Genomic DNA, 23,799 nt, shown 5'->3' with positions numbered 1-23,799 from the left:
AATACAATACAATACAATACAATACAATACAATACAATACAATACAATAAAATAAAAAAGTGTGCCCAGCCCCCAGGGTGCTCGCTGCCGTGGTAGCTCACCCACACGGCTCGCCTGTCACTCAGCAGCCTCCAGAACGGCCCAGAATTGACAGGGATGGTGCGTTGGTGTTGCCATGGAGACGTTATCTTTGAGCCCCTGGGTTTGGGGCACAGACACCCATGGTGGAGAATAATAGGGGCCCCGGGGTCAGCGGCATTCCTACAGAAGGTCCTGAGGGCGGCGTTAGCTCTGGTCTCGGAAAAGTCGAGAACTCTTACCTTCTGTTTGCAGCTACATAAGAACCAGAACCCAACGGGAGCAGCGGGGCAACTTCCACGGTGCGGGGGAGGGGAGATGTGTGTGGGCAGCGGGCGCCCCTGCCTGCCAGTGGCCTCTACACCTAACTCCTGCTGGGCCCGGCCGGGCCGAGGGGCGGCCTGGTTAGCAATGACAAAGGCCTCGGCCACCAATTGGCAAGTGCCTGCCATGTGCTAGACTCTGGCCACACCTTCTCGTCTTTAGAACTTACTATAATTTCTCCCATTTTATGGCTGGGGAAGCCGAGGCGCAGCAAGGTTACACGACTTCCCGGGGCACACAGCTGGGGCGTGGTGGCATGGGAGCGCTAGCCCATCCACTTCGCCACTGCCCGTCAGCCCCTGCCCACACGGAGCATGGCTACCAACCCAGGAAGCTTGGCTCCACCGCCAGGCCTTCCCTCCGCCCCCACACTGCCCCCCACGTCCTGTTGTAATAATAAGTACAGTCCCTTGCAAATCGGCTTTGCCACGTGCCGGGTGCTGTGCCTGGCGGGGTGCGTGCACTGTCTTCCTGGCGGCACCCCTGAAAACCCGCTGCCTCCCTCTCGGGGCATTCAGGGCAGGCTCAACGTCGAAGCCACTCGCCCCAGGCTGCCCAGATCCTCGGAGCAGCACCCAAAACCGTGTGTCGCTCGTCACTGCTTCCCCACGCCTCGATTGGCGCCCGGCGTGTGGCGGGCATGCTGTAAATGTGTGTGCAGAGTGGACACGTCACCTGCTGCCATCCTGACCACTCCCGCATGGCCGGATGCCTTTGCCGCCACCCCCGGGGACAGAGAGGCCCCGTCGCCACCCACCACCTATGCCACGTGACATTGCGTCATCCTCAGACCTGGTCCCTGGCGTGAACACCTTTGTCACACACACCTGTGGCTCATGATTTTGTAGGGAGCTCCAGACTCCTTCCAGGGGGAGTCTATTTACTCAGCAACCCCTGGTGAGTAAATAGGCCATTTCCCACCCGCATGCCCCACGTGGGACGGAATGAACTGGAAGGAAGGGCCATGTCGTCGGTGGGAACATCTTCGGTTTCCTGATGAGAAAACCGTTCAGCCACTGCGCACCCAGGTGAACCCCCTACACGTCCTGATGGCCTGTCTTGTTGCAGGGACGGGCTGCCCTACTGCGAGGCCGACTACCACACCAAGTTCGGCATCCGCTGTGACGGCTGTGAGAAGTACATCACGGGGCACGTGCTGGAGGTGAGTGGGCTGCCGGGCACCCTCTCTGAGCCAGGTCCTGCTCGCGTGCCTCTCGGGGTGTCCGATGTTCGTGTGTGTTTGTGCAAGAATGCGTGCCCCTGAGTCTTTGCCTCCCCCTACCTCCCAGCTCTGCTGGGGGACAGCTTCCTCACCCTTCCAGAGCCTGCTCGGTGAGGGCCACCTCCTCCAGGAAGCCTTCCCCGGACACTGTCTCTCCTGCACCCTCTGCAAGCTAATTGAGTTAGAGAGGTGAGGGTTTGACATCCTGGGTCCAGCCCTCCCATGTCTAGATGGGGGTCAGGCCTGGAGGAGTGAAAGTGAGTCCAGTCGGCAGGACCATGTGCCCAAAGGAGGCCCAGAGTGGTCACCTGGCAGGCCCAGTCACACAGCAATCACGGGGTAGGCAGGCTTTCTGGGGGGTGCCGACAGCATGTCTTTTGGTCGTGGTAGGAGTTACCTGGCTCTGTCTCTGTGGAATCACATGCAGCGTGCCCTTTGGTACAGCTGTTCAGTAAGATAAATCCCGTGAGAGGGCCCGGTGTCACACCCAGCCCGTCCCTCCCCCCATTCTTCAGCCCCTCCTTGGCTCTGTGCTGGAGCCTGCCCATGACCCTGGGGAAGGCACAGGTGACTCAGGGAATGGAGGGGGGCCCTGACCCCGGCAAAGGGCTTGGGAGCCTTTCCCACCAGGTCACAGGGGGGCCTCTGGGGGTGGGAGGATAGGTTGGGGGATGCTGCTGTCAGGCCCCCACCCCCATCCCTGACCAAGGCTTCTGAGCCCGGGAATGCCTGGGTCATTTTGGCATTTCAAAGAGCGTGGGGCTGCTGCCCAGGCTGGAGGCTGGAGTCTGGGGACAGTGGGACGCGTGGGGGTGCCCCTGGAATCCCCAAGGATTGCTGCCCTGCCTGCACCCACAGCTAGTACCCAGCACATCATCGGCACCCGCGGTGCCTCGGCGGAATTGTACGCTGAGCGCTGGGCTGCTTCGCTCGAAGTTACCCTTGATGTCCCTCCAAGCAGCGGGGACAGAGCTGCCCGGGGGCCTCAGGCCCACCTCTCAGCTCTCTCGGCCCTCTACCCCGGCAGTGGGAAGGGGAGAGGGGTAGGGGTGTCACAGCCACCCCACAGGGCAGGGCCGCCTCTCCCCTCATCCCCAGGGCGGGAACCCCCCTCAGGCCAGTGCCCAGTGGGAGGGCCCAGGCTCTGTGGCGGGGCCTGAGGGTGGGTGTAACACACGCTCACTGATGACCGCGAGAGTGTGCAGAACACAAATGGGAGGGAGGTAATGCGATCATAGGGAGCTGAACTGTTTGGCTGGTTTCCTTCCAGTTTTTTCCGTCCCCACGTAATTCTAGTGGAGGCCAGACTGTCGGTACAACATTATATTCTGAGGTTGTCCAGTTCACGCTTCTGGTTTAGCAAGTTCCCCTGTTTTTGTTTTTTGTGTGTTTTCCATACGATGGGACTTTCTGTTAAACAGCTGTATTGGAACATAGCTCACATACCGCACAGTCCAGCCCTTAGCATGGGCCGCTCAGCGGCAGCCGGTATCCGCGTAGACACGTGCACCTCACACGTCCACTCTAGAGCATTTCCAACACCTCAGCAAGAGCCGGGTGCCCTGGATGCTGCCCCAGCCCCGGCCCCTCGGGTCCCCCTCCTGTCTCCATGGACTTCCCTTCTCCGCACAGCGCACGTGAATGGGGTCCGACAGCCTGGGTGGGGTTTCCAAGGCTGCTCGTGTGTCAGCATGGCCCGTCTTGCATTACATTCCGTCGCAGGACTGTTCCAGTACTTAGTAAGCTGATTATTGTTGGACAGAGCACCGCTTTCTAGTTTTGTACTACAATAAACAACACAGTGATGAACATTTTTTTTTTTTGCATTTCTAGTTTTTCTTAAGATTTCTTCATTGAAATGTGCATGCTCAGTCAACAAGTATAAACCTTTTAAGAGTCTTGACACTTACAAGGTGCTTTCTGGAAAGGTCACCCTAATTTCCACTCTTACCCGCAGAGCACGGTGCCCCCGCCCCACTGGGAGTGTAGTCTCTATGAACTCCGTGCTGGTCTGCAGCTGAGAACGTGGGGCCTCACTCGCTCCCGTGACTCCCTTCACCCTTGATGCCGGTCCTTCTGACAGTTGAGTGGACCGCAGCGCCTGCGTTAGTTACTTCCCACGCGCTGCCTGCTTACACGCGGGTGGGGTCTTCATGGGGTGGGGTCTTCATGGTCTTCAGCTCCATCTGTGCGTATGGGTCCCATGATGAAGCTGTTGGCATTTAGTCTGCGGGCATCTTGTACATATTGTCTTGGGTGGTGATCGTATTATTGATACCCACATCCTCTGAATATGTGGACGGAGACTATGACACTCTTCGGGACCCTGTGGCGCTATAAATATTAGGGACAGGGCCCCACCTGACCCACTGCCAGTGGTTCAAACCACTTGTCCGTGTTTCCCGCAAGGTTATTCCAGATCTTCTACCCTCTCCTGGGCTCCCCACACATGTGTGCTGGGCCATTGGCCACCCCTAGCAGGTGGCAGAGCCAGACTCGGACCCGGGCTGCCCGGGTTCCTGGCGCCTGTTCCTTCCCCAGCGTCAGCCTCTCCCAGAGTGTGGACGTCAGTGTGTGTGCTGTTTTAGCACTGTGCCCCATGTGATACCTGATGGCCGAAAGTGGGGTGCATCTCAGGCTCCGGTGGGCTGAGCTGTTGCTGCTGCAGGTGTGTGGACCTAGCCTGACCTGCTTCCTGGCCACCGCGGCATCACCCCTGCACCCTGGGGGGCCGGAGGGGGAGACCTGACCCCAACCCTGCTGCCTGCCCTCAGCACGCACTGTGCCGAGCAAGAGAACATTCCAGTACGTCAGGGACTCAGTGAGACATCGTCTGTGAAGTGTCCCCCAGCTCAGGGCTGGCCCCGTGGTAAATACTGGGGGCTGGGGGCTTCGTTATTGTCACCAGGTGATCAGCGGGCTCCCCCGGATGGTGACCCCATGTGCCCCGTGTGCTCCTGATAGTTGACGCTGGACCAAATACAGCATGTGGGGGTTTGGTGCCCGTGAATGGAGCCCCTGCAGTGCGCTCCGCTTTATCACCAGGAAGGGACCGAGTAATTATGAAGAACAGGAGAAAAACGGGGCTGGATTTTCCTCCTCGTCAGTGGTGGAGGATAAAGAGCCTCCCAGGAAGATTAATGCTTTTGTTTTCGCCTCCTCGGCGAGTTCCCTGGCGTGGCGGAGTCGGCGGGCTCTGCAAAGCTCTGAGCATCCCCCTCGCGAGGCGGCAGCTGCGGGCGGGCAGAGCTGAGCCCGACTCCTCAGAGGGGAGCCGCCGTCGCCGCGCCACCACCTGAACTTGGCCCGGAGCGTGCCGGCGCCCCGCTGGGCCGGCAGTGGGCTCTTGGGGGCAGCAGGTGGCAGATGGCAGGACCTGAAAAAGAAGGAACAGGATCCAGACCTCTGGCTGAAGGCTGAGGGTGCCCATCCTCACGGTTACACTGCCCGTTCCAGCTGACCTGTCTGGGGAGCAGGCACTGGAGAAGGGCTGTGGGGGCTGGCCGATTGGACTGAGCTCTGTGGCGAGGACCCCGTGCAGGTAGGAAGCCTGGCCAGGCTCTTCGGAGGGCCGATGGGGAGGCTGCAGGGGCCATGCTGGGTTGCAGGTGGGTGGGCTTGCAGGGAGCTGGGAAAGATTGGCCAGGTGAGACTCCCTGAGGCACCCGTCACCCCCCCAAGCTTTGTCCCCCACCAGATGCTTGTCCCACTCCGAGCTTCCCTCTCCTCGGATCCCGCGCAGGAGAGCGGCTCAGGCCCCCTTCCCCCGCCAGCAGGAGCCATCAGGCTGTGCTGCGTCTGTGTGTGGCGGGCACAGTGCCATCTTGATGCCGGCCACCAGCAGCGCCTGCCTGTCCGCCCATGAAATGTGTTCCGTGGTGACGGTGGAGCCTTTCCTCCCCCTTCTTTAGTTACTCCTAAATATCGTCTTCTCGGTGTCTTCCCCGATCCTGCATGTCTCGGGTGTCTGTCTCGGGGACCCTGCTCCATGCTGGGGTGCAGGTGGAAGAGTCTCATGGGTCTGCTGGGCACTGAGGAGGGGCTGTCTGCACCCCCACATTGCCGAGAGGGATGGAAGGCTGGGAGATGGGGGCAGAGGTGGGGGGCCTGGGGCGGTCCTCTGCATGGCGGGCTCCATGGCTGGAAATGCCCCACGGAGAGAGCTGAAAGGTGGCTATGCGGTTGTCTGCCAGGGACAGCGGTGTAACCAGACCAACTAGACCCAGAGTTTGACAAGGGGGTGCTGAGCAAGGGCGAGAGGGGGAGTCCCTGGCTCAGTGCTCACACTCACCCCACCCTTGCCTTATTCTCTGCTAGCAGGAGTGCTTCCCTACACTGGTGGGAGTGGGAGTGGCGGGGGCGGGGATGGGCCCTGCCCTCCTTAACCCTTGCAGTGCTGCTGTAGGAGCCCCACCTGCCTGGTGCAGCCCGGCTGTCTCCATGGTAACGAGAAGCCCAGGGTCCCTCTGGGACCACTAATTAATTCCTCCCTCCCTCTCTCCCTCCCCTGCCTGCCTTCTCTTCTCTCTTCCTTAACCCACCCCTCACCTACAGACCCTCTGAACACTCACTGTGTGCCCTGTCCCGGGCTGGTGGTGGCTGGGCTCCCTGCTTGAACCCCCCACCACCCAGGAGCCCTGGTGGGAGGGGGACCACGGAGGCAGCTTCCACCCTGGGTCAGGCAGCCCCTAAACATGTCTCCATTTCAAATAAACCATCCCCTAGGGCTACAGGACATCGGTCTTCCTTTGGGCGCTCCATTTTACCCTCTTTAGCGGATATGACTTTTATCGCTGGGAGACAATAAACCACATGTTCTGAAGAAATAAAGGCATTTCCTCAGGACAGAAACAGGTCAACTTGCCAAGGCCCCAACTTCTCTCTCTCTCTTTTTGTAATTTGATGAATGTCTTTATTTAAAAAAACATATTCGGAAGGAATACCTGTTTATCATAAAATAAACTGAAAAAGCATCCATAATGAACGCCATCACCCAGACTAACTATTGTTAGGATTTAGAATTCACCGTTTTAGATTGTGTGTACACGTGCACAGATAAACACACACGCACACACACACACACAGATACACACGCCCACATACACACACGGATACACACGGACACACAGATACAGACACACTGACATAGACACAGATATACACATATACATACGGATACGGACACACAGACATATACACATACACATACCTACACACACAGGCACACACGGACACACAGATACAGACACACACAGACACAGATATACACACGTACATACACACACATGGATACACATAGACACACAGACACACAGACACACAGACACAGGAGTGCACGGACGTGCTGTCAGCCTGACGCCATGCCCTGCTTGTGCATCTGACAACGAATCAGAGCCTGGGTCCTGACCCTTCCCATTGGTCTGTAACAGCGTCTACACTGGCGAGCCGCGGTCCCTGGTCTTCTGGGTTTGAGGGGCTGGGACAAGGGCATGGAGCAGACGTCTTTGCTGCGGGGGCTTCTTAGCGACATCATGTGCTCTAGGGACCACTTAGGAACATAGGACAGCATTTCCGCGTGGGGTCTGCTCTGGGACCTGGGGGACCGGGGAGGACGAGGCGACACGCCCTAGAGAGAGCTCAATGGTGGGAGAAGGGGAGAGAGAGAGAGAGAGCGCCTGCCAGCCTGGCAACACGGCAGAGACCCCACGCCGAGAGTGAACACATGGGGTCAGCAATGGGGACAGCGGCAGGGCTGAGGTCAGGGGCTCTGGGGAGGGGGCTGCCGATCGCACAGTGCTTCGCCTGCAGGGCCCTGCTCCTCTCCAGGGGGTCGTAGGCCCCGGCAGCAGACGCTCCCCGCGGCAGCGGCACAGCTCCCGCCGAAGGCTCTGGTCAGCTGCTGGGTACGTGTCATCATCTCGGCGTGTGCTGGTGATGAGGTCTTTTCGGATCTGGATTCAACAGGGAAACTAAGCTTTGATCGGGGCCGGTGGAGGCACGTGAGCGGCCCCCAGGAGCTGGCCGGCCTGGGCGGGAGGCTGCGGCAGTGGCACTTGCCCAGCCCTCCACAGCCTGGCGTCCAGCGGAGCACATGGAAAGCAGCGGGGGACACAGCCTGTTGTCCAGGGAGCAGAAGGGACCCCAGATGAGGGGACGCCTGCCTCCCATGTGCCGGGCATGTCCCTCTGTGCTGCCCATGGCCGGGTACGGGGTGGGGGGGGTGGGAGTTTCTGGAGCCCGGACACCCTGCCCCAAGTCCCTGGTGCTGGCTGCGCCCTGCGTGTCAGCGGTGCGACGTGCTCCAGTCTGTCCGCGCTGACTTGGTCCTGAATAAGGCGCAGCCCTTGCTCTAGGCACCTGGAGCCCGCGTCCCTGCGTTCTTAATGAGCCTGTTCTGTCTTACTAAAGACGACAGCCACTTGTCAGAGGCACAGACATCTTTTTAAAACCACGCACTGCAGAAGCTCATGAGCTTTTAATATTCTCTAGAAATCTGAGCCATCTTGAGACCCACCTGGTGCGGGCCTGGGCCATCTGGGGTGCTGGGGGGCTGCACAGACCACACCCCAGCTGCTGATGCTCCAGGCTTGTAGTGCATGGGGATGGGGAGGAGAGGCTCTGAAAGGGCAGGGGCTGCAGCAGCCTTTGGATGACGTGGAATGTCCGGTCGCTGTGGCCACCGGGAGAGAGGGCGGGAGTGACCATGGGGCCCGATACAAGGAGCGAGGGTGCTTTGACTTTGGACTCTATAGTGGGTCTTAGTGTGCTGGAGCCGCTGCAGCCATTCTGGGCCCTGCGTGTGAAGCCCCAGGTAGCGTCCTTCCTGTGCTAGGGTCTGCAAGTTCGCCATCCAGGTGCCGGCCCGGCCCCTTCAGTTCCTGGCGAGGGCCTGCTGCCTGCACCGCAGATGTCCACCTTCTCCCTGTGTCCGTCGTGGCGGAGACAGAGCTCTGGTGGCCCATCTTACAGGACACTGACGTCCTTATAGGACTTCCCAGGGCCCCACGTGTCAGGACTCCAGTCCTTTCTAAGGCTGAAGGATAGTCCGCTGTGCGGCCGGACCACAGTTTGTTTACCTGCTCATCCCCTGGGGGCCATTTGGGGCCGTTTGCACCCTGGAGCCACTGTGAAAATGGCTGACTTGGACACTCACGTCCCAGTTGTGCAGACCGCTGTTTTTGCCGGGCTCTTGTCTCCATTTGTTTCCCAGCCAGGAGTGGAACCGCTGGGTCCGGTTGTAACTGCGTCTCTTTCCCAGGTGCTGGTGGCCACGCCTGCATTCCCTCCAGCAGGTGCACAGGGGCCTGCTTTCCCCACGTCCTCGCCGACATGCACTGTCCCTTGGGTCTTGCTTTGATTACGGCCACCCTAATGGGCATGGAGGGGCGTCTCATGGCGGTTTGGACTTGCCCTTCCTCTGTGACGGTGACGTCTGGCATCTCGTATGTGCTCCTTGACCCCTTGTGTATCTTCTTTGGAAAAATGTCTATTCGAGTTCTTTGCCCACTTTCTAGGTGGACTGTTTGTCTCTGTTGTTGAGCGGTAAGAATTCTCTCTATGCTCTGGATGCTAAGCCCTGGTTGGGTCTAGGATTTCACATGTCTCCTCCCGCTCTCCAGGCTGTCTTCCCACTTTTATTTTTGTTTCTGCTGTTCCTGCTTTTGGTGTCCCAGCCGGGAACGCGCTGCCAAACCTGGGCTGGTGGATGCAGCCCGCACTTTCTCCTAAGAGATTCAAAGTTTCAGCTCGTACTTTTGGTCATCAATCCGCTTTGTGGGTCTTGCTGGCTTGTCACACACACAGAGGCGTGCACAAATCCTACGTGTGCAGTGTGGTCAGTGTCCACAACATGGACAGGCCTGTGCAACCAGCACTCAGATCAAGACAGAGAACGTGCCCAGCCCCCGGGACACCCCCCCCGCCCCCCCTGACTCCAGTGAAGGGGACGCGTCTGCTTGGCTCTGCACTTTGTGCGAATGGAATCTGTGCTCTCCGGGGTCTGCCTCTTTCCTCCCTCCTGGGTGTCTCGGGGTCTCCCCATGGGTGGTCCGGGGCCTGGGCTGGGGCACGGGGAGGCTGGGGACAGCACCCTGGAGCCGGGACCGCCAGGCCCGGGGCTGGGAGGCCACCAAGGGCCACACTCCTGGGCTCCAGTCCTGCTCCGCCAGCCTGTGCTGTGTGACCTTTCTCAGCTCCCTCCACCTTTCTGTGCACCGTGTGGAACATGAGGGTACTAATGTAGCTCGTAGGGCCTCTGGAGGCTGAAGACAGGGTGGCATGTGAAAGGGCCTTGGCTCGAGCTGCGGAAATGGTGGTGGAGTTGCCGTTTTCTTGGGGGGCTCGGGGCATTTGCCAGGTCTGGGTGGGAGTGGTTCCCCGATGGCGGCAGACCGAGGACGCAGGGCCGGCCCCTCCCAGCGGCCTGGGGCTGCATCTTCCCTCTGTGTTAATTCTCCTCCATGTGGTTGGGATTTCAAGCCTGTTGTCTTAGAAACCATCCCCACGGTTTTCTCTCTCCTCCTACTCAGGTGTAGACACCCCGTGTAGACGCCAGGGTCTGTGTTCCCTCAGGGCGTGCTTTCTCCTCCAAGTGGCTGTCCCAGAACTCCTGCTGTTTGAGTCGTGGGGGTGTCCCCCACCAGTGGGAAGGGGGCCTGGGTGAGGCATGCACAAGGACAGGTCAGAAGTTGCAATGTTTAAAGTCGCCGAAATGACCACTTTGCCCTCCTTCTGCCTGGGCCGGCACTGCCCTGTAACCTGCTACCGGGGAGATCCCCACAACTAGCGGTTCCTGAAGTGGCCCCAGCTAGGCCCGGCCCCCGAGAGCCTCCCTGTCCAGTGAGGAGCCCAGATGAGGGACGTGTGCCCGGGAGGCTTTCCGGAGGAGGCGGCATTTGAGCTGTGATAGAGAACGTGGAGGCCCCGGGCAGACGGAGCGGGGCAGGTGCTCCCGGCGGAGGGAACGGGAGGAGGGCCTCTGGAGCAGGCGGGAGGACTACAGACATAGCATCCTCGCGCTCCCCGGGAAGAATCCCTTCGTCCGGATGCATTGTGGCCATGCCACGGGGCACATCACGCGGGACGGGAGCGTGTTTGGGATCCCCCCTCCCCACCACGGGGTCACCTGGGGGCAGGTGTTCACCGATGGCTCGGTGGTGAGGGGAGGATCGTGAGAGGCGTGTGTGCATTTTGCCCCCGCTTGTGCTCATCCGGGACGTGGCGGTACTAACACGCTCGGGAAGCGGTGGTCGGATCTTCCCATTTCCAGGAAGAGTGAACGCCAGCCGCCGCCACCTTACCCCGAGGCTGACAGTAGTGGCATGGACGGTGCTGAGTGCGGTAGTTCTGCGAGGTTCTTCTGTGCCGCCCAGAACTGCACCACACCAGCCAGTGGCGTTAGTTCACGTAACGTCCGTGTTAGTCTTTGCGCCTAATTTAACAAATGCTAAGGATTCTAAAAACAGTAAATGCTAATTGAGAAATCTGAGCAATACGGAGATGTGTAAGACGGCCCATCCCTCCGGTGCCTCACCTGGGGAGATCAGGTTAGCTTTGGCCTCCTTCTGCCCTCCCTGCTGCCCCCGCTCCCTGGTTCAGAGACAGACGGGACCTGGCCCCCTGCCCCGTGAGGGAGCAGACCCATCAACCACTGAGTGGAGGAGCTGGGTGACACCCCTGCTCGCCCGGAGGTCGTGCGGTGCTTCTGCGTCTCTGCTCCCAGATGTGGCCCCCGGCGCACGTGGCCCCAGCACACATGGCCCCGGCACATGTGGCCCGCTTCCACAACCAGTACCCTGGGCAGTCTGGGAGCACCCAGCGGACGCAGGCTCTCTCGGGTGCTGTCCCGAGCCCCTGATGGATACGGGACGTGGCACACACTCAGTATCCCCCGAGAACCCCGCATGTGGGTGTGCTGTACCCGCCGGCCAAGTGTGGCTGCTCCCGTGGCCCCTTTAGCTTTGGCAGCAACACCTCTGCTTTGCTGTCTTCACAGGCAGGAGAAAAACACTACCACCCGCTGTGTGCGCTATGCGTCCGCTGCGGCCGGATGTTTGCGGAAGGCGAGGAGATGTATCTTCAAGGTAAGGACAAAATGCCGCTGCCCAGTCCCCTCGGGCAAGACAGGGACATCCCCTGGGCCTGTCCCACATGCTGGGTGGGACCTGGTGGGTGGCCTGTGTCACCTCGCTCGTTGGGAAGCCCCCCACCCAGCCCCGTGGCAGCACGTGGGACACAGAGTCATGGGACCTGGTGACGGCCTGGACATGGAGGTGGGCCCAGGGCCGCTCGGCACCCCCCCAAGACGAGGGGTTGGGTATAGAGCCCCCATCTCTTCAGCCACTGTTCTATTCAATGAGCCGTCTGTGTGCAGGGAGCCGGAGGCGGGCCGAGCAGGGCTAGCGGATGGGAGAGCCACACACCGGCTGTTTCATGACCTCATGGCACAGTCGTCTTGGGGCTGTGTGTCACACAGGCCTGCCTTTCTGAGCCCAGCCTCGTGGGGTGACATCAGCTAGGCCGGCCTTGTCCCCGGTGTCCCTTCTTGTTCCTTGAGTCTCTGCTCGAGAGCCCATGAAAGGAGTCCTTTGCACCCCTCCTTCTGTCGCTGGGATGTCTGGGTGGGAGGGGGCCCCCCATGGCATCACCCCCACTGTAAATAGTGCTTTCAAGCCTTTCTGACTCCCTGCACAATGGCGCTAGAGCCGCAGCATGGGGACAGGAACTCGCCATCAAGGGAGACCCAGTCTCTGGGAACAAAGATGTTCTTCATGGCTCTGGGCTGTGGCTGGCACCCCGTTTCTAAGCAGGTCCTGCGGTGACTTTCTGTGGAATATGGAAGCCAGTCTCATCCCCTCTCCCAGCCTCAGATTTCCCAGCCGGTATGCCAAGGGGTGGACCCGGGTCGGAGGTTTTCAACTCCGCACCGTGGAGCACTGCCCAGGGCTTCGGGGGTGGGGGGTCTGGCCCCGCCCGGCCTGGACACCCTGAGACCTGCCTGGTCCACCTGGATGCTGGGACTCCGTGGAGGTGTCGACAGGCGAATCCCATACAGCTGAAGCTCTGAAGAGCAGGGGTCCCAGTGAGCCTCACGGCCTTCGAGGACGTGGGGCAGCCCCCTCCCCACTACCACCAGCACCACCAACCATGGGGCACACCTTCCAGTAAATACAGGGGAGGAGCTGTGACTGCTCGTCATGATCAGGGAGACCCAGATGAAAGTCTTCTTTCCCCCATGGGGTTGACAAGGACTAAAGGGAAGGTCGCATCCCCTTTGTGAGGAATCAAGGAAATGGGCCTCTTCTCTGACCGGTGTGGCAAAAACTGGGAAATTACCAGTGTGCATCGAGAGCCTTGAAAATGCCCGCGCCCTTGGAGCCAAGACTCCATTTCTAGGAAGTCCTTCAGTGAGCGGGGTGTGCTAGGACTTGTGTGCCCCGGAACCCCAGCGTGACTCCAGAAATGGAACGCCACAGCCAGCAGGCGAGGGACGGGTAAATCCCCCTCCCTGCATGCGGGGCGATGGGACCCAGCCCTCACGGCTGTGCTTCTGGTATTTAATTGTGTGGGGGAAACGTTCTAGACACTTTGAACAAAACTTGTAGGACATCAAACGAGGTTTGTACAACCTTATCCACATTCTCTGAAAAATGCACGGATCGCTGGAAAGCGGCCCGAGCAGAGTGGCTAGGAGGTTAGCAGTGGTTTTAATTTTCTTATTTACACTTTGTTGGGTGCCTTTAATTTTTAGTAAGGAATATCAGTGATGTACCTATTACTTCAGTAATCAGAGTTGTCTAAAATGCATGTTTTACACACACACACACACACACCCCTTAATCATGGTCTCCCAGGAGCTCCAGGTGATGCAGACAGTTTGCCGGAACGGGGCAGTAATAAAGTCCCCTTCTGGGCGTTAGTTCGTGTGACCGTGAGGGCTTGGCAAGCAAGAAATAGGACGTCACTCTTTCCCTCACACACTCTTTAGTGCCCCTCATGTGCCAGGCCCTGCATGGCTTGTTGGCGGGGGTGCGGGCGCAGAACAGACATGGCCGCTTCTCGATGGGGCACGGACCTAGGCACAGAGCCGCGGCGACTGAGGGGGCGAGGAGGCCAGGCTGAGATGCAGGGAGGCCCCGGAGGGAGAGCAGGGCCCGGAAAGGTGGGGCTCAGGGAGGGCTGACCTGCGCGGAGCCCACCCCCGCTAGACACACCGCGGTAAGCAGCTAACGCGCAAGCCGCGACGCACCAGGCCCCGTTCCGGCGTGTTACTACCCCGGTTTAACCTCACTGGGTTCTCCCGCCGGCCTGAGGAGCGGGGACGTTCTCGGCCCTGTTTGCAGATGGGAAAAATCCGACACCTGGAGCGCTTGAGTGTGAATTAGGAAAAGGCGGGCACGTGGGGCCCTCGGTGCCCTTGTTATCTTGCTGGTGCTGGATGTGGGCGTGGGTGGTGGGGCCGTGCTGGCTGCTGAAGAAACCGAGGCAGCATAGGGGTCGGGACCCAGGGAGTCAGTGACAGGGTCGGGCTCAGTGCGGGAGGCTCATGCCTGGCCCCCGGCCCCCCGGCCCTGCTCTTCACCCCACAGCCCGGTTCCCACCTGAGGTTCCCCCTCCTGCCTCCCGGGCGAGAGCTCTCGCCCCACAGCTGTTGCTCCCGAGGCTGGTTCCCACCCCAGCTCCGGCCCCAGCCCCAGCGCCAGTGTGTGCGTGGTTGGGCCTGGCTGCTGCCCCCACACCCGTGGGCAGCCTGTCCTCTCTCCCCCTCCTCTGAATGAGAAGCCGCCTGACACCCCTCTTCTGAGAAGCCTCCTCGGGACACCCCGGTGCCCCGGGACCCCGTGCAGGCCCCATGGGGCAGTTGGCTCACGTGAAGTGTTTCCCGTGCTCTGTACACCCCCGCCCCCCAAACTGGGCTGTGAGCCCCTGGTGCCTGGCGGCGATCAGCTTGCCCCGGGCCCAGCACCCACTCCAGCACAGAGCGCCCACGTGCGGACTGCCAGCCCCCCGCTTCTGACTGCCTGCGCAGCCCCTGCGTCGTGGGAAGTAACACTGAGCCCTCCCTCTTGGGAATCTGTCTGCAGGCTCCTCCATCTGGCACCCAGCGTGCCGACAAGCCGCCAGGACTGAAGACAGAAACAAGGTTGGTGGAACTTACTACTTGCTCCAGTGCGTTCTTTGGCGCCCGTGTGCGGCCACCCGCGGCTGTCGGCTCGCAGGCCAGTTGCACGGGCCAGGTGGCATGAGGCCTGGGGGTGCTGAGGACGGTGTGAGCTGGGCCGGGGGCATCTCAGGGCCTCCCTGTCCTGGCCCGCTGACCTGTCCATGGGTCCACAGGGCATGAGGGCTACAAAAGTTTGGGGACAGCTGTGACAGACCGTCCACGCTTGGGACATCAACTGCAAGGTTGAGGGACCCCAAATTGCTCTCAGTCTCAGTCCTTCGTGGGAAGGACTCACAGACTCCCTGAAAACTCTGATAGTCACAGTTGGGGTTTATTACAGGAGAGGATACGCGTGGAATGAGCCAAAGAAAGAGGCGTGTGGCACAGGGTCTGGCATGTCCAGACACAGAGCTGGTCCTCTGCCCTGGAGACGGGACGCGGGACCTGCCAGCCCATGTGGGACCGCATGCCCAGAGTGTTGCCAAGCCGGGGAGCTTTGTGTCCGGAGATCTTGCTGGGGCTCCATTACCTGATTGATTGATTGCCCCAGGGTTGATTTCACTGTCCAGGTGGCAAGACCCCAGAGCACCCCAGATCACATGGTCAGTCTCTCCAGGTGGCCGGCCCCGCCCTAGGACTGTTAGGTGTGGATAAACCCCTCCCTGAATGGACACTCTGGCAGTGGACACAGATCACCCCCCAGGGTCAAGGGAGCAGGCCAGACCTCTCTCTGGGCGAGACCAATTTCTCCACCGCTCAGAGGCCCAGCTGGGCACCAGGCACAGGTGAGGAGGGAGGTAGGCACAGGCTTGTCCTCTTGGGACTGACATTCCAGGGAGAGACAGAAATTGACTCCCACACAAGCAAACTTGCACCAAAGGCTGGTGGTGGGAGACCGAGGGCGCCAGGGGAGAGGAGGAGGGAGGCAGGACACATGGTTAGGGAAGGCCTCCAAAGGAACTGGAATCGGAGCTAAGCCTGCAGGATGGGTCTGGGCAGCCCCTGGGGGCAAGGGGCTCCGGGCAGGGTGCTCTGGGCAGGGCGGACAGAGTCCCCTCACCCTTAGCTCCACAGCGTGGGCACAGCCCTATTGGCAAGCCCAAGCCGGTCCCCCCAGAACCAGCAGGTTTTGGGAAATTCTCGTGGGGCTGGATGGAGACCCCAGGCACTGCAGCTTATGAGCTTCACAGGGATGTTGGCAGGTGGAGGAAACGTTCCCCATAGCAGCCCCCGCAGGAGGGGTGGGCCCCAACCCAGTTCAGCAAACGCTCGATAAGCCTGCGCGGAAGGAAGCCAGCAGAGGGACGTTCCCCCATTTGCCTTAGAAATTGCTTGCAGGGGGTTTGGAACCCCCGCTTCCCATGCATCACTCACGGGTGCCCTCCGTCATTCAGCAGAGCTTCACCAAGCGTCTGGCTGTGCCAGGCCCTGCTCTTGGCCCGGGACACAGAGGTGACGGAGTCCTGCCCCGACATCCTCTAGGCAGAGGGGGCGTGGGGGGGGGCACACGTGCACATCGCGTCTGACAGCCATGGGGACGGAGCACAGGGGGCCCTGGGCTGGGGCAGGAGGGCTCTGTGGAGGAGAGGCTCCTCCTCTGTGTCCCCCAGGCCTCCCCTCACCCGAGACAAACTTAGCCATTGCTCAGCCCCTTTCCGTGGAAGCCAGGCTGGGCCCGGAGGCGGAGGCAGGGACTGCACCCTGGGGCTCTCCTCTCCAGGGCCAACCCTGCCCTTCATCTGTGACCTTGTTTCTCAAGGGGTGCTGGTTGGTTTTCTCAGAATCCTGCAAGTGTCTACACAGGCCTCTGGTTTAATTCAGGCTCAGAGGGTCACCTTTGATGCCCACAGACAGGAGGCCTGCTGGGCCTCGAGAGCCCCTGCGTTAGCCCTGGTGGGCACAGACCTCCAGCTGACTGCTGCTCAAGCCTCGGGCCTGGGGGTGCAGACAGGGAAGGGCCCCCGAGGGCTAGAGGCCCAGAGGTCCCAGCCCCAGGGTACAGGGAGCAGCAGAAGCTGGAGTGCAGGGGTGAGGGGCCCTAGGGCAGACCGTGGCCCCTGGACCCTGAGTTGGGCCACTTCCTGTGTCTGCTCCTTTGTCACCCCGAGTGTCCTCTCAGACCGTGCAGAAGGAAGCAAAGGGCACAGGAAGCCCCGCAGCCTGGGGAGGGACCTCGGGGGACTCGGTGGCCAGGCCCACTGCTCCCGGGCACACAGATGGCACCGGTCACCAGTTTGGCTGAATTTCCAGAACTATGGCCTGAATTCTAGAACACTGGGATTTGGGCTGAGAGCCCAGCCATCTTCCTGCCCCCTGCCCCTCCATCTCCGGGACCGCGATTGCTGCCCCTTGGCTGGGCCCCGGGGTCCCCCACTGCCAGGGGGCCAGGGCACTCGCACTGAGCACGTGCAGGATGGGGCCGTCCCCAGGTTCAGCGCTGGGCGGCTGTGTGAGCGTGAGGATGGAGGCAGACCCACGTGAGCTCCCGGCTCCAGGGATGCAGAGCGTGGAGACGGCAGGTGGAAGCTGGTGACTGTATTTGTCCCTGTGGCTGCTGTAATGAAGGACCACGCATTCAGTGGCTTGAAGAACCACAGATGTGTCCCCTGACTTCCGGAGGCCAGAAGTTGAGGATGGGTGGGCGGGGCCGTGCTCGCTCTGGAGGCTTTGCGTCTGCTCCTGACCCCGCCTCTGTCACCACCTGTGCCCTGACCCTGAGATCCCAGGGAGCCCACCCACGTCATCCGGAGCGACCTCCCACCTCAGGCTCCTTAGTCACATCAGGCTCAGGGTCCCTTTGGTCGCACATGGTAATACATTCACAGGCCTGGGCACGCTCGCGGGGGACAGGCTGTGCCCAGTTTGTCACGTACCTGACTCGGGTCATAGTCAGTGGCAGGGGCACTGTGGCTGATAGAGTTCACAATCTTCTCTAAAACCTTCCCCTGGGCCACTCTGGGCCTCAGAGACGAGCCAGGCAGCTCCTTGACCTTGAAGTGACCACAGGGTCCTGACCTTTGTCTGTGGGACCCCTCCCCAAATCCCAACCCGAAGGCCTGCCAGGGGGACTTGGAGGGAGCCCACATGCTGAGAAGCCTCCAGGCCTGTCTCCTGAGAGTGACCGGGTTAGAAAGGGGGACTCAGGCCTGCGGCCAGCCCACTCAAGGACAGGTCGGGATGCCCAGCCCTGCTCCTGGATTCTGGAGCCGGCTGTGCAGCTGGCCTCGGGGCCTGCAGGGAGCCCGGCCTGGCCAGGCCTGGCAGCAGCAGCCCCCTCTGCTCTCAGCCCAGAGGTCAGCCCTCAGTGACCGCAGCTACTGGCCCAGAGGAAGGGAGGTCCCCTGACTGCCGGACAGGGAAGAAGGGAAGGGTCATTGCACAGCCAGGCCTGGCTTTCTGGGCTGTGTCTCTGCAGACGCCCCGGAACTTCTGGTGCCAAGGCTGTCCCTTGAGAACAGCTGTCCCCTCGGTGCTGTGCCCGGGGCTGGCGCGCGGGGCCCTCCCTCTGTGTCCCGGGACAGGATCCAGGCCCCGGTCATGCCCTGCTTGTCCCGCATTTCACCCTCCCTCCCTCCGGCCCCTGAGAGCTGCTCTGTCTCGCCTGAGAAGGGAGAACAGACCCGGGGCGGGGCCGGCACACGGGTCCCCTTGCAGATCGTTCTCCCCGCTGGGCTGGCTGCTCCTGGCCTGCGAGACGGGAAGACAGAGCTGTACTTTCCTGTATCGTTCATTCCGTGCAAGCCAGTGAGGGAGCGTGAAACAGCCGGCCTCGGTCAGCCGCGGATCAGCTCAGCGGACCCGGCCCCTGGGAAACGCAGCAGGGGTGGTGCGGGCTTCACTAACTCTCTCTGAGAGCAGCCCCCACGGTGGAGGTGGTCCCACAGCAACCTGGTAATCCAGACAACAGCTAACTCACCACTAACTGACCAGTAATCAGTCATTTAACAAGTGCCCTCCTTGCCAGGCTCCAGAACCTGTAGGACCAGCTCGGTCCGTGCCTCGGAGTTGCTCTCCAGGAAGAGAGGCAAGTGCGGGGATCCCTGAGAGGACAGGCGAGGCAAGGGTGGGACCTCTGTCATCCCTGCCTGCATCCCTCCAGGGCGTGGCCACGCCCCAGGACAAGGATGGCTTCTCGGTGTCTGCAGAGGGTCCACTAGGGTGGCCCTGATTGCCCATCCCTGTGTGTCCTTGGTCATTTGGTTATGTGATCATTCCACACGCAGCTGGCCGCTGAGCTCCTACTGAGTACCATCGGGCTGCTGGTGGAGCGCAGAGATGAGTGAGACAGACCGGCCCCTGCCCCTCGCAGATTTCCCTGATGTCTCGTGGGATGGGCAGGCTCCGGGGTACAGGTGTTTCAGGGGCAACAGGGTGGGGAGAGCAGCTGGGTGGGGCCCGGGGGGCAGGGTGAGGAGAGAGGATGTCTTCCTGGAGCCGAGCCTTGGCAAATGGTGCCAGAGGAGGGTCACAGGGCTCGGCCCATAGTGGCTCGGGGCCTGGGCCAGAGGAGCCAGCGATCTGCAGTGCGCTGAGGGATTATTTCAGCGTCGTGGCAGGGGCGGCCCCAGCCTGGCAGGTGGCCGGGGTGGGGGAGCTCCATGCACGCTGAAGGTGAGGGCGGCGGGGGATGGGTTAGGTGGGCTTCTGCTCTGGCTGGGGTCGGGGGTCTGACGTGGTGGGAGGGAGGGAGCCTGGGCTGGCCTGGCTGATCCTGCAGGCTGGGAGGACCGGGGCTGCAGGCTCAAGAGGCAGTACCCGCCCCGCCCCACTCCACCCTATACACAGAGGTCTGAGCTCCCCGCCGTGGTGGGACCTGGAGAGGCCCAAGTGCAAGGACAGCCTGGCCAAACGTGAGTGACCATGGAATTCTCCGTGGCAGCCAAGAGCAGTAGAGTAATCCTTGGGGCTGCAGCCCGGCTCTGCCTCTGCCCGGCTGTGTGACCTCGGGCAGACCGCCAGCCCTCTCTGAGCCTCAGCCCTCAGCTCTAATGGGGGCGAGCAGGAATTGGACCCCTCGCACCGTGTCAGTTGACTGGTATGTGACCCCGTGAGAACCAGGCGCCCTAGTCGCTGTTACAGGACGGTGCCTGCCCAGGCCAGGCTGAGTGGTGGGGACGGTGCTGGGTGAGTAGACAGGCCCGTCTGTCTCCCGGGTATGAACACACCCCCGAGAACACAGTGGGTATTGATTAACTGTGAGGCTCTTTGGGCGTGTGGGAGTCCTGATGGAAAGTGAGAGAGAGCCCAGGACCCAGCTCCCTCCCATCTGGAGACAGGGCACAGAGGGACAGAGGGAGGCGCTGCCCCTGGGGATGTCTTGTGGTGCTGGAGCATATCAGTGAGGCAGCCCCAGCACCCCGCTCATGCTGGTGGTGCCCCCGTGCAGGCAGGCGCTCCTGGAGCACTGGGCAGTCCTTGGGCCAGGCCGCTTAGGCTCCCTTTCCTTTAAAACCCCCGCAGTGAGTCTGCTTTACAAACAAGGGGCTTCCTGCCCTGAGCCCAAGCTGAGCCGAAGTGACGGCAAAGATAACTGGCCAGCACTGAGCCCCCAGCACGTCGCTTCTCTGGCGGGATCCTCAGAAGAGGAAGTGCCTTTTAGGAGGGCTTTTCCCTCTTAGAGAGAAGGAGCAGAGACTCAAAGGGTTTTTTCCATGTGTATAAAGGGGTACAGCCCTCATTTGGGGCCGGTGAGATGGGCCGCCTGCGCACAGGGCCAGGGAGAGACACACACCCGTTAGCTGCTCGGGGTCTTCTCCGCAGACAGCATGTGATGCTTTGTCTGACCTGGGGGAGGCCGAGGCCTTGAGACTGAACGTGGGGTCGAGCTGAGCCCTGCTGGCCCTCAGAAGCCCTGGGTGAGTGCCCCATCCAGCACAGGGGCACAGCCGGGGCCCTGGGAGGCAGGGCAGGCACCGACGGGAGGGGGCAGCCCCATGCCCGGTCCTGGAGGAAGCTGGCAATAACCAGGAGTGTGGGCGGCAGGGACAGACCAGCACGGAGGTGTGGGCCCCTAGCATCACACCCTCTCCATCTTCTCATTCCTCCCCAGATGCACAACCAGGGCTATAATCAGATTCCCCGGGGTGCTACCCCCATGCCTTACAGGCCTCCCATCTGCTCCTGATGTTGTCCTGTCCTTGCTGCTGTCCTGCTGAGGGTAGGGGCAGCCGGCGGTCCTCCAGCTGGGAGGGCAGGGCTCCACGGCCCGTGATAGTGTCCTGGGGCCACTGCATAAAATGCTGCAGGCTGGTCACTCAACCAGCAGAAATGTATTCTCTCCCCGTCCTGGAGCCTGAGTGTCGTGACTCAATGTGGAGACGGGTCGATTCCCTCTGAGGCCTCCTTCTGTGGCGTGTAGATGTCCTCTCGTGGCTGTCCCTCTGCACGTGTCTGTGTCCTGATCTCCTCTTCTTATAAGGACACCCATCAGATTGAATTAGGGCCCACCCAGATGACCTCATCTTACCTTAATTACGTCTTTAAATGCCTTCTCTCCAAACAGGGTCCCATTCTGGGGTGCTAGGAGAGAGGGCTTCAACATACGAGTTTTGGGAGACATAATTAATTCAGCCTATACCATGGCCCTTCCCAGGCTGCTGACACCACTGCAGTGGGTGTGGGCCACCTAGAGGGATGGCAGCCAGAGAGGAGGCAGCCAGGGGGAGCCGTCCTCAGGGTGGGGAGGCAGGCCCGCCTTCTTGGCTGGGGAGGCCTGGGAAAGCCAGGCGGTGTGCGGTCCAGGCAGGGGTAGAGGGTGGACCAGGAGGAGTGGGTAGCCGCCAGGTCATGCCCTACAGGTGGAGAGAGAGGTAGGCATAGTGAGTGGGTTGAGAGCTGGAGAAGGAGGGTGTCCATGCAGGATTGGGCAGCCCTGATGCAGGGGACAGAGGAGAGGCCAGAGAAACCGTCCCCTCGGGGGGAGCAGATGTGGTCTGGGAGGGAGGAGGGATGGGGTGGACGTTCAAGGAGCAGGTCACAGATGTGGTGGCCATAGAGTCCGACAGCGGATGACCGGACTGATAGAATGAGCGATCACCCCCCACCCCCATAATATAGGTGGAAAATCACATCTCTGAGCAGCAACATTCTGGGTAGAAGGGATGGCCTTGGCCATCGGAGCGCGCAGAATCCCTTGAAAATGCATCACTCGCTCCTGTCCTCTGAAACACAGATAATTTCTGTGCGTGCAAGGCGGGTGATCATCGGGGCGTTTCCAGCTGTGCAGAGAGCTCGCTGCCGCGCTTGCCGCCCCGTCACCTGCTGCGTCTGTCTGATTATAGCTTTCCAGCTGCTCATTCAAGTCCGCATGTTTATTTTAAGAATTCTTTCAACCTGAAAAAAAAAAATCTCATTACTGGCATTTTAGTTGGAGTGTGACCTGTGATAATTGCATCTGGAAGGTTCTAGCATCAACATATTCTGCTTTCAGTCTCCTCCTGTCTCCTTTCCAGGAAACCAGAAGCTCCTCTGAGAGCATCATTTCTGCACCTGCTTCCAGCACCTCGGGGTCTCCAAGCCGCGTGATCTATGTGAGTTGGAGAGCAGGGAGGCCGGTGATGAGACGGTCCGGGCCTGGGTCATTGCTGCGGTGCCCTTGGGGGCTGGGGCGTCCTCAGGTGTCAGGGTGCGGGGCCGGCACTCACGCCCCTGCCATGGGGCACATGCCGGTGCAGACTCAGAGCCTTGAGCGAGGACTGTCGTGCCACCCGGGGACTCCCTGGTTACACGGCGATGCTGCCCAAAGAGATGTGCTCGCAACTGTTGTCCATGGGGTGTCAGATCAATGTTGTGTCCCTGTCCCACAGCTTAAGGCTTGCCTGAATAAGTAATACTTGGGCACACGTAGGACTGGGCAGGCGCTGCAAATGGCGGTACAGATCTGCACCTGTTACCCTGGGAAGTGTTTCTCACGTGTTCCTACGAGAAGCATGTTGAAGATATGTTGTGTGATCCCATTTTCATTAAAGAGTACATGTGTATATGTGTGTGTGTGTGCATAGGGGTATGTGTGTGTACAGGTGTGTGTGTGTATGGGTGTGTGTGTGGTGTGTGCATCTGGGTGTGTATGTACCTGTGTGTATGGGTGTGTGTGCACGTGTGTGTATGCAGGTGTATACGTGTGCATAGGGGTATGGGTGTGTGTGTGGTGTGTGCATCTGGGTGTGTATGTACCTCTGTGTATGGGTGTGTGCACGTGTGTGTAGGCATGTGTAAACGTGTGCATAGGGGTATGGGTGTGTGTGTGGTGTGTGCATCTGGGTGTGTATGTACCTCTGTGTATGGGTGTGTGCACGTGTGTGTGTGCAGGTGTGTACGTGTGCATACGGGGATGTGTGTGTGTGTGGTGTGTGCATCTGGGTGTGTGTGTACCTGCGTGTATGGGTGTGTGCACACGTGTGTGTGTGCAGGTGTGTACGTGTGCATATGGGGATGTGTGTGTGGTGTGTGCATCTGGGTGTGTATGTACCTCTGTGTATGGCTGTGTGTGCACGTGTGTGTGTGCAGGTGTGTACGTGTGCATACGGGGATGTGTGTGTATGTGTGCATCTGGGTGTGTATGTACCTGTGTGTATGGGTGTGTGTGCATATGGGGGTGTGTGTGTATGGGTGCATATGTGTGCACACACAAGTATGAAAATGACCGGGAGCTCTGTAATAGCAACTACCTCTGGGTGGCAGGATCAGCAGTGGCAGGTTGGTACTTTTGCTAATTTACCTGTAAGTACCGAACTTCATTGTCTGGGGAAGAGCCCGGAGCCTCGAGCAGCAGGATGGGGGAGGGGCAAGCCCTGGACTGGGCGTCTGGGCCTGGCTCCGCTACTGCGAGAAACAGCAGGTGACTTGGGGCACGTCGCTTCTCCCATCCCTTTCCCACCCGGCCAGGACCTCTGTTTCCTCCCACACAGTGGGGGCTGGATTTGCTCTTCCTGACACGTTTTCAGCCCTGAATCTCATGCTAGCTGGATGCAGACTCATTCCTGACTCTACTTCTGACGGGTAACAATTCCAAGTA

General features: G+C 60.4%; 1 protein-coding gene across 9 annotated transcripts in view; it reads left to right on the top strand.

Moving 5' to 3' along the window:
- The window catches only part of ABLIM2 (actin binding LIM protein family member 2), a 143,737-nt gene that overhangs the window by 64,263 nt on the left and 55,675 nt on the right, over nucleotides 1-23,799 (top strand). For all 9 annotated transcript variants that reach the window (XM_040625373.1, XM_040625370.1, XM_040625371.1 and 6 more), the window contains exons 6-9: nucleotides 1,471-1,564; nucleotides 11,619-11,706; nucleotides 14,707-14,765; nucleotides 22,238-22,315. In XM_040625373.1, the coding sequence (XP_040481307.1) occupies nucleotides 1,471-1,564; nucleotides 11,619-11,706; nucleotides 14,707-14,765; nucleotides 22,238-22,315 (319 nt within the window). The remainder of the gene's footprint in view (nucleotides 1-1,470; nucleotides 1,565-11,618; nucleotides 11,707-14,706; nucleotides 14,766-22,237; nucleotides 22,316-23,799) is intronic.

The sequence above is a fragment of the Ursus maritimus genome, unplaced genomic scaffold (genome assembly GCF_017311325.1).
Source record: "Ursus maritimus isolate PB19 unplaced genomic scaffold, ASM1731132v1 scaffold_8, whole genome shotgun sequence".
In the NCBI taxonomy this organism is placed as follows: Eukaryota; Metazoa; Chordata; class Mammalia; order Carnivora; family Ursidae; genus Ursus; species Ursus maritimus.
This window is presented reverse-complemented; position numbering and strand designations above follow the sequence as displayed.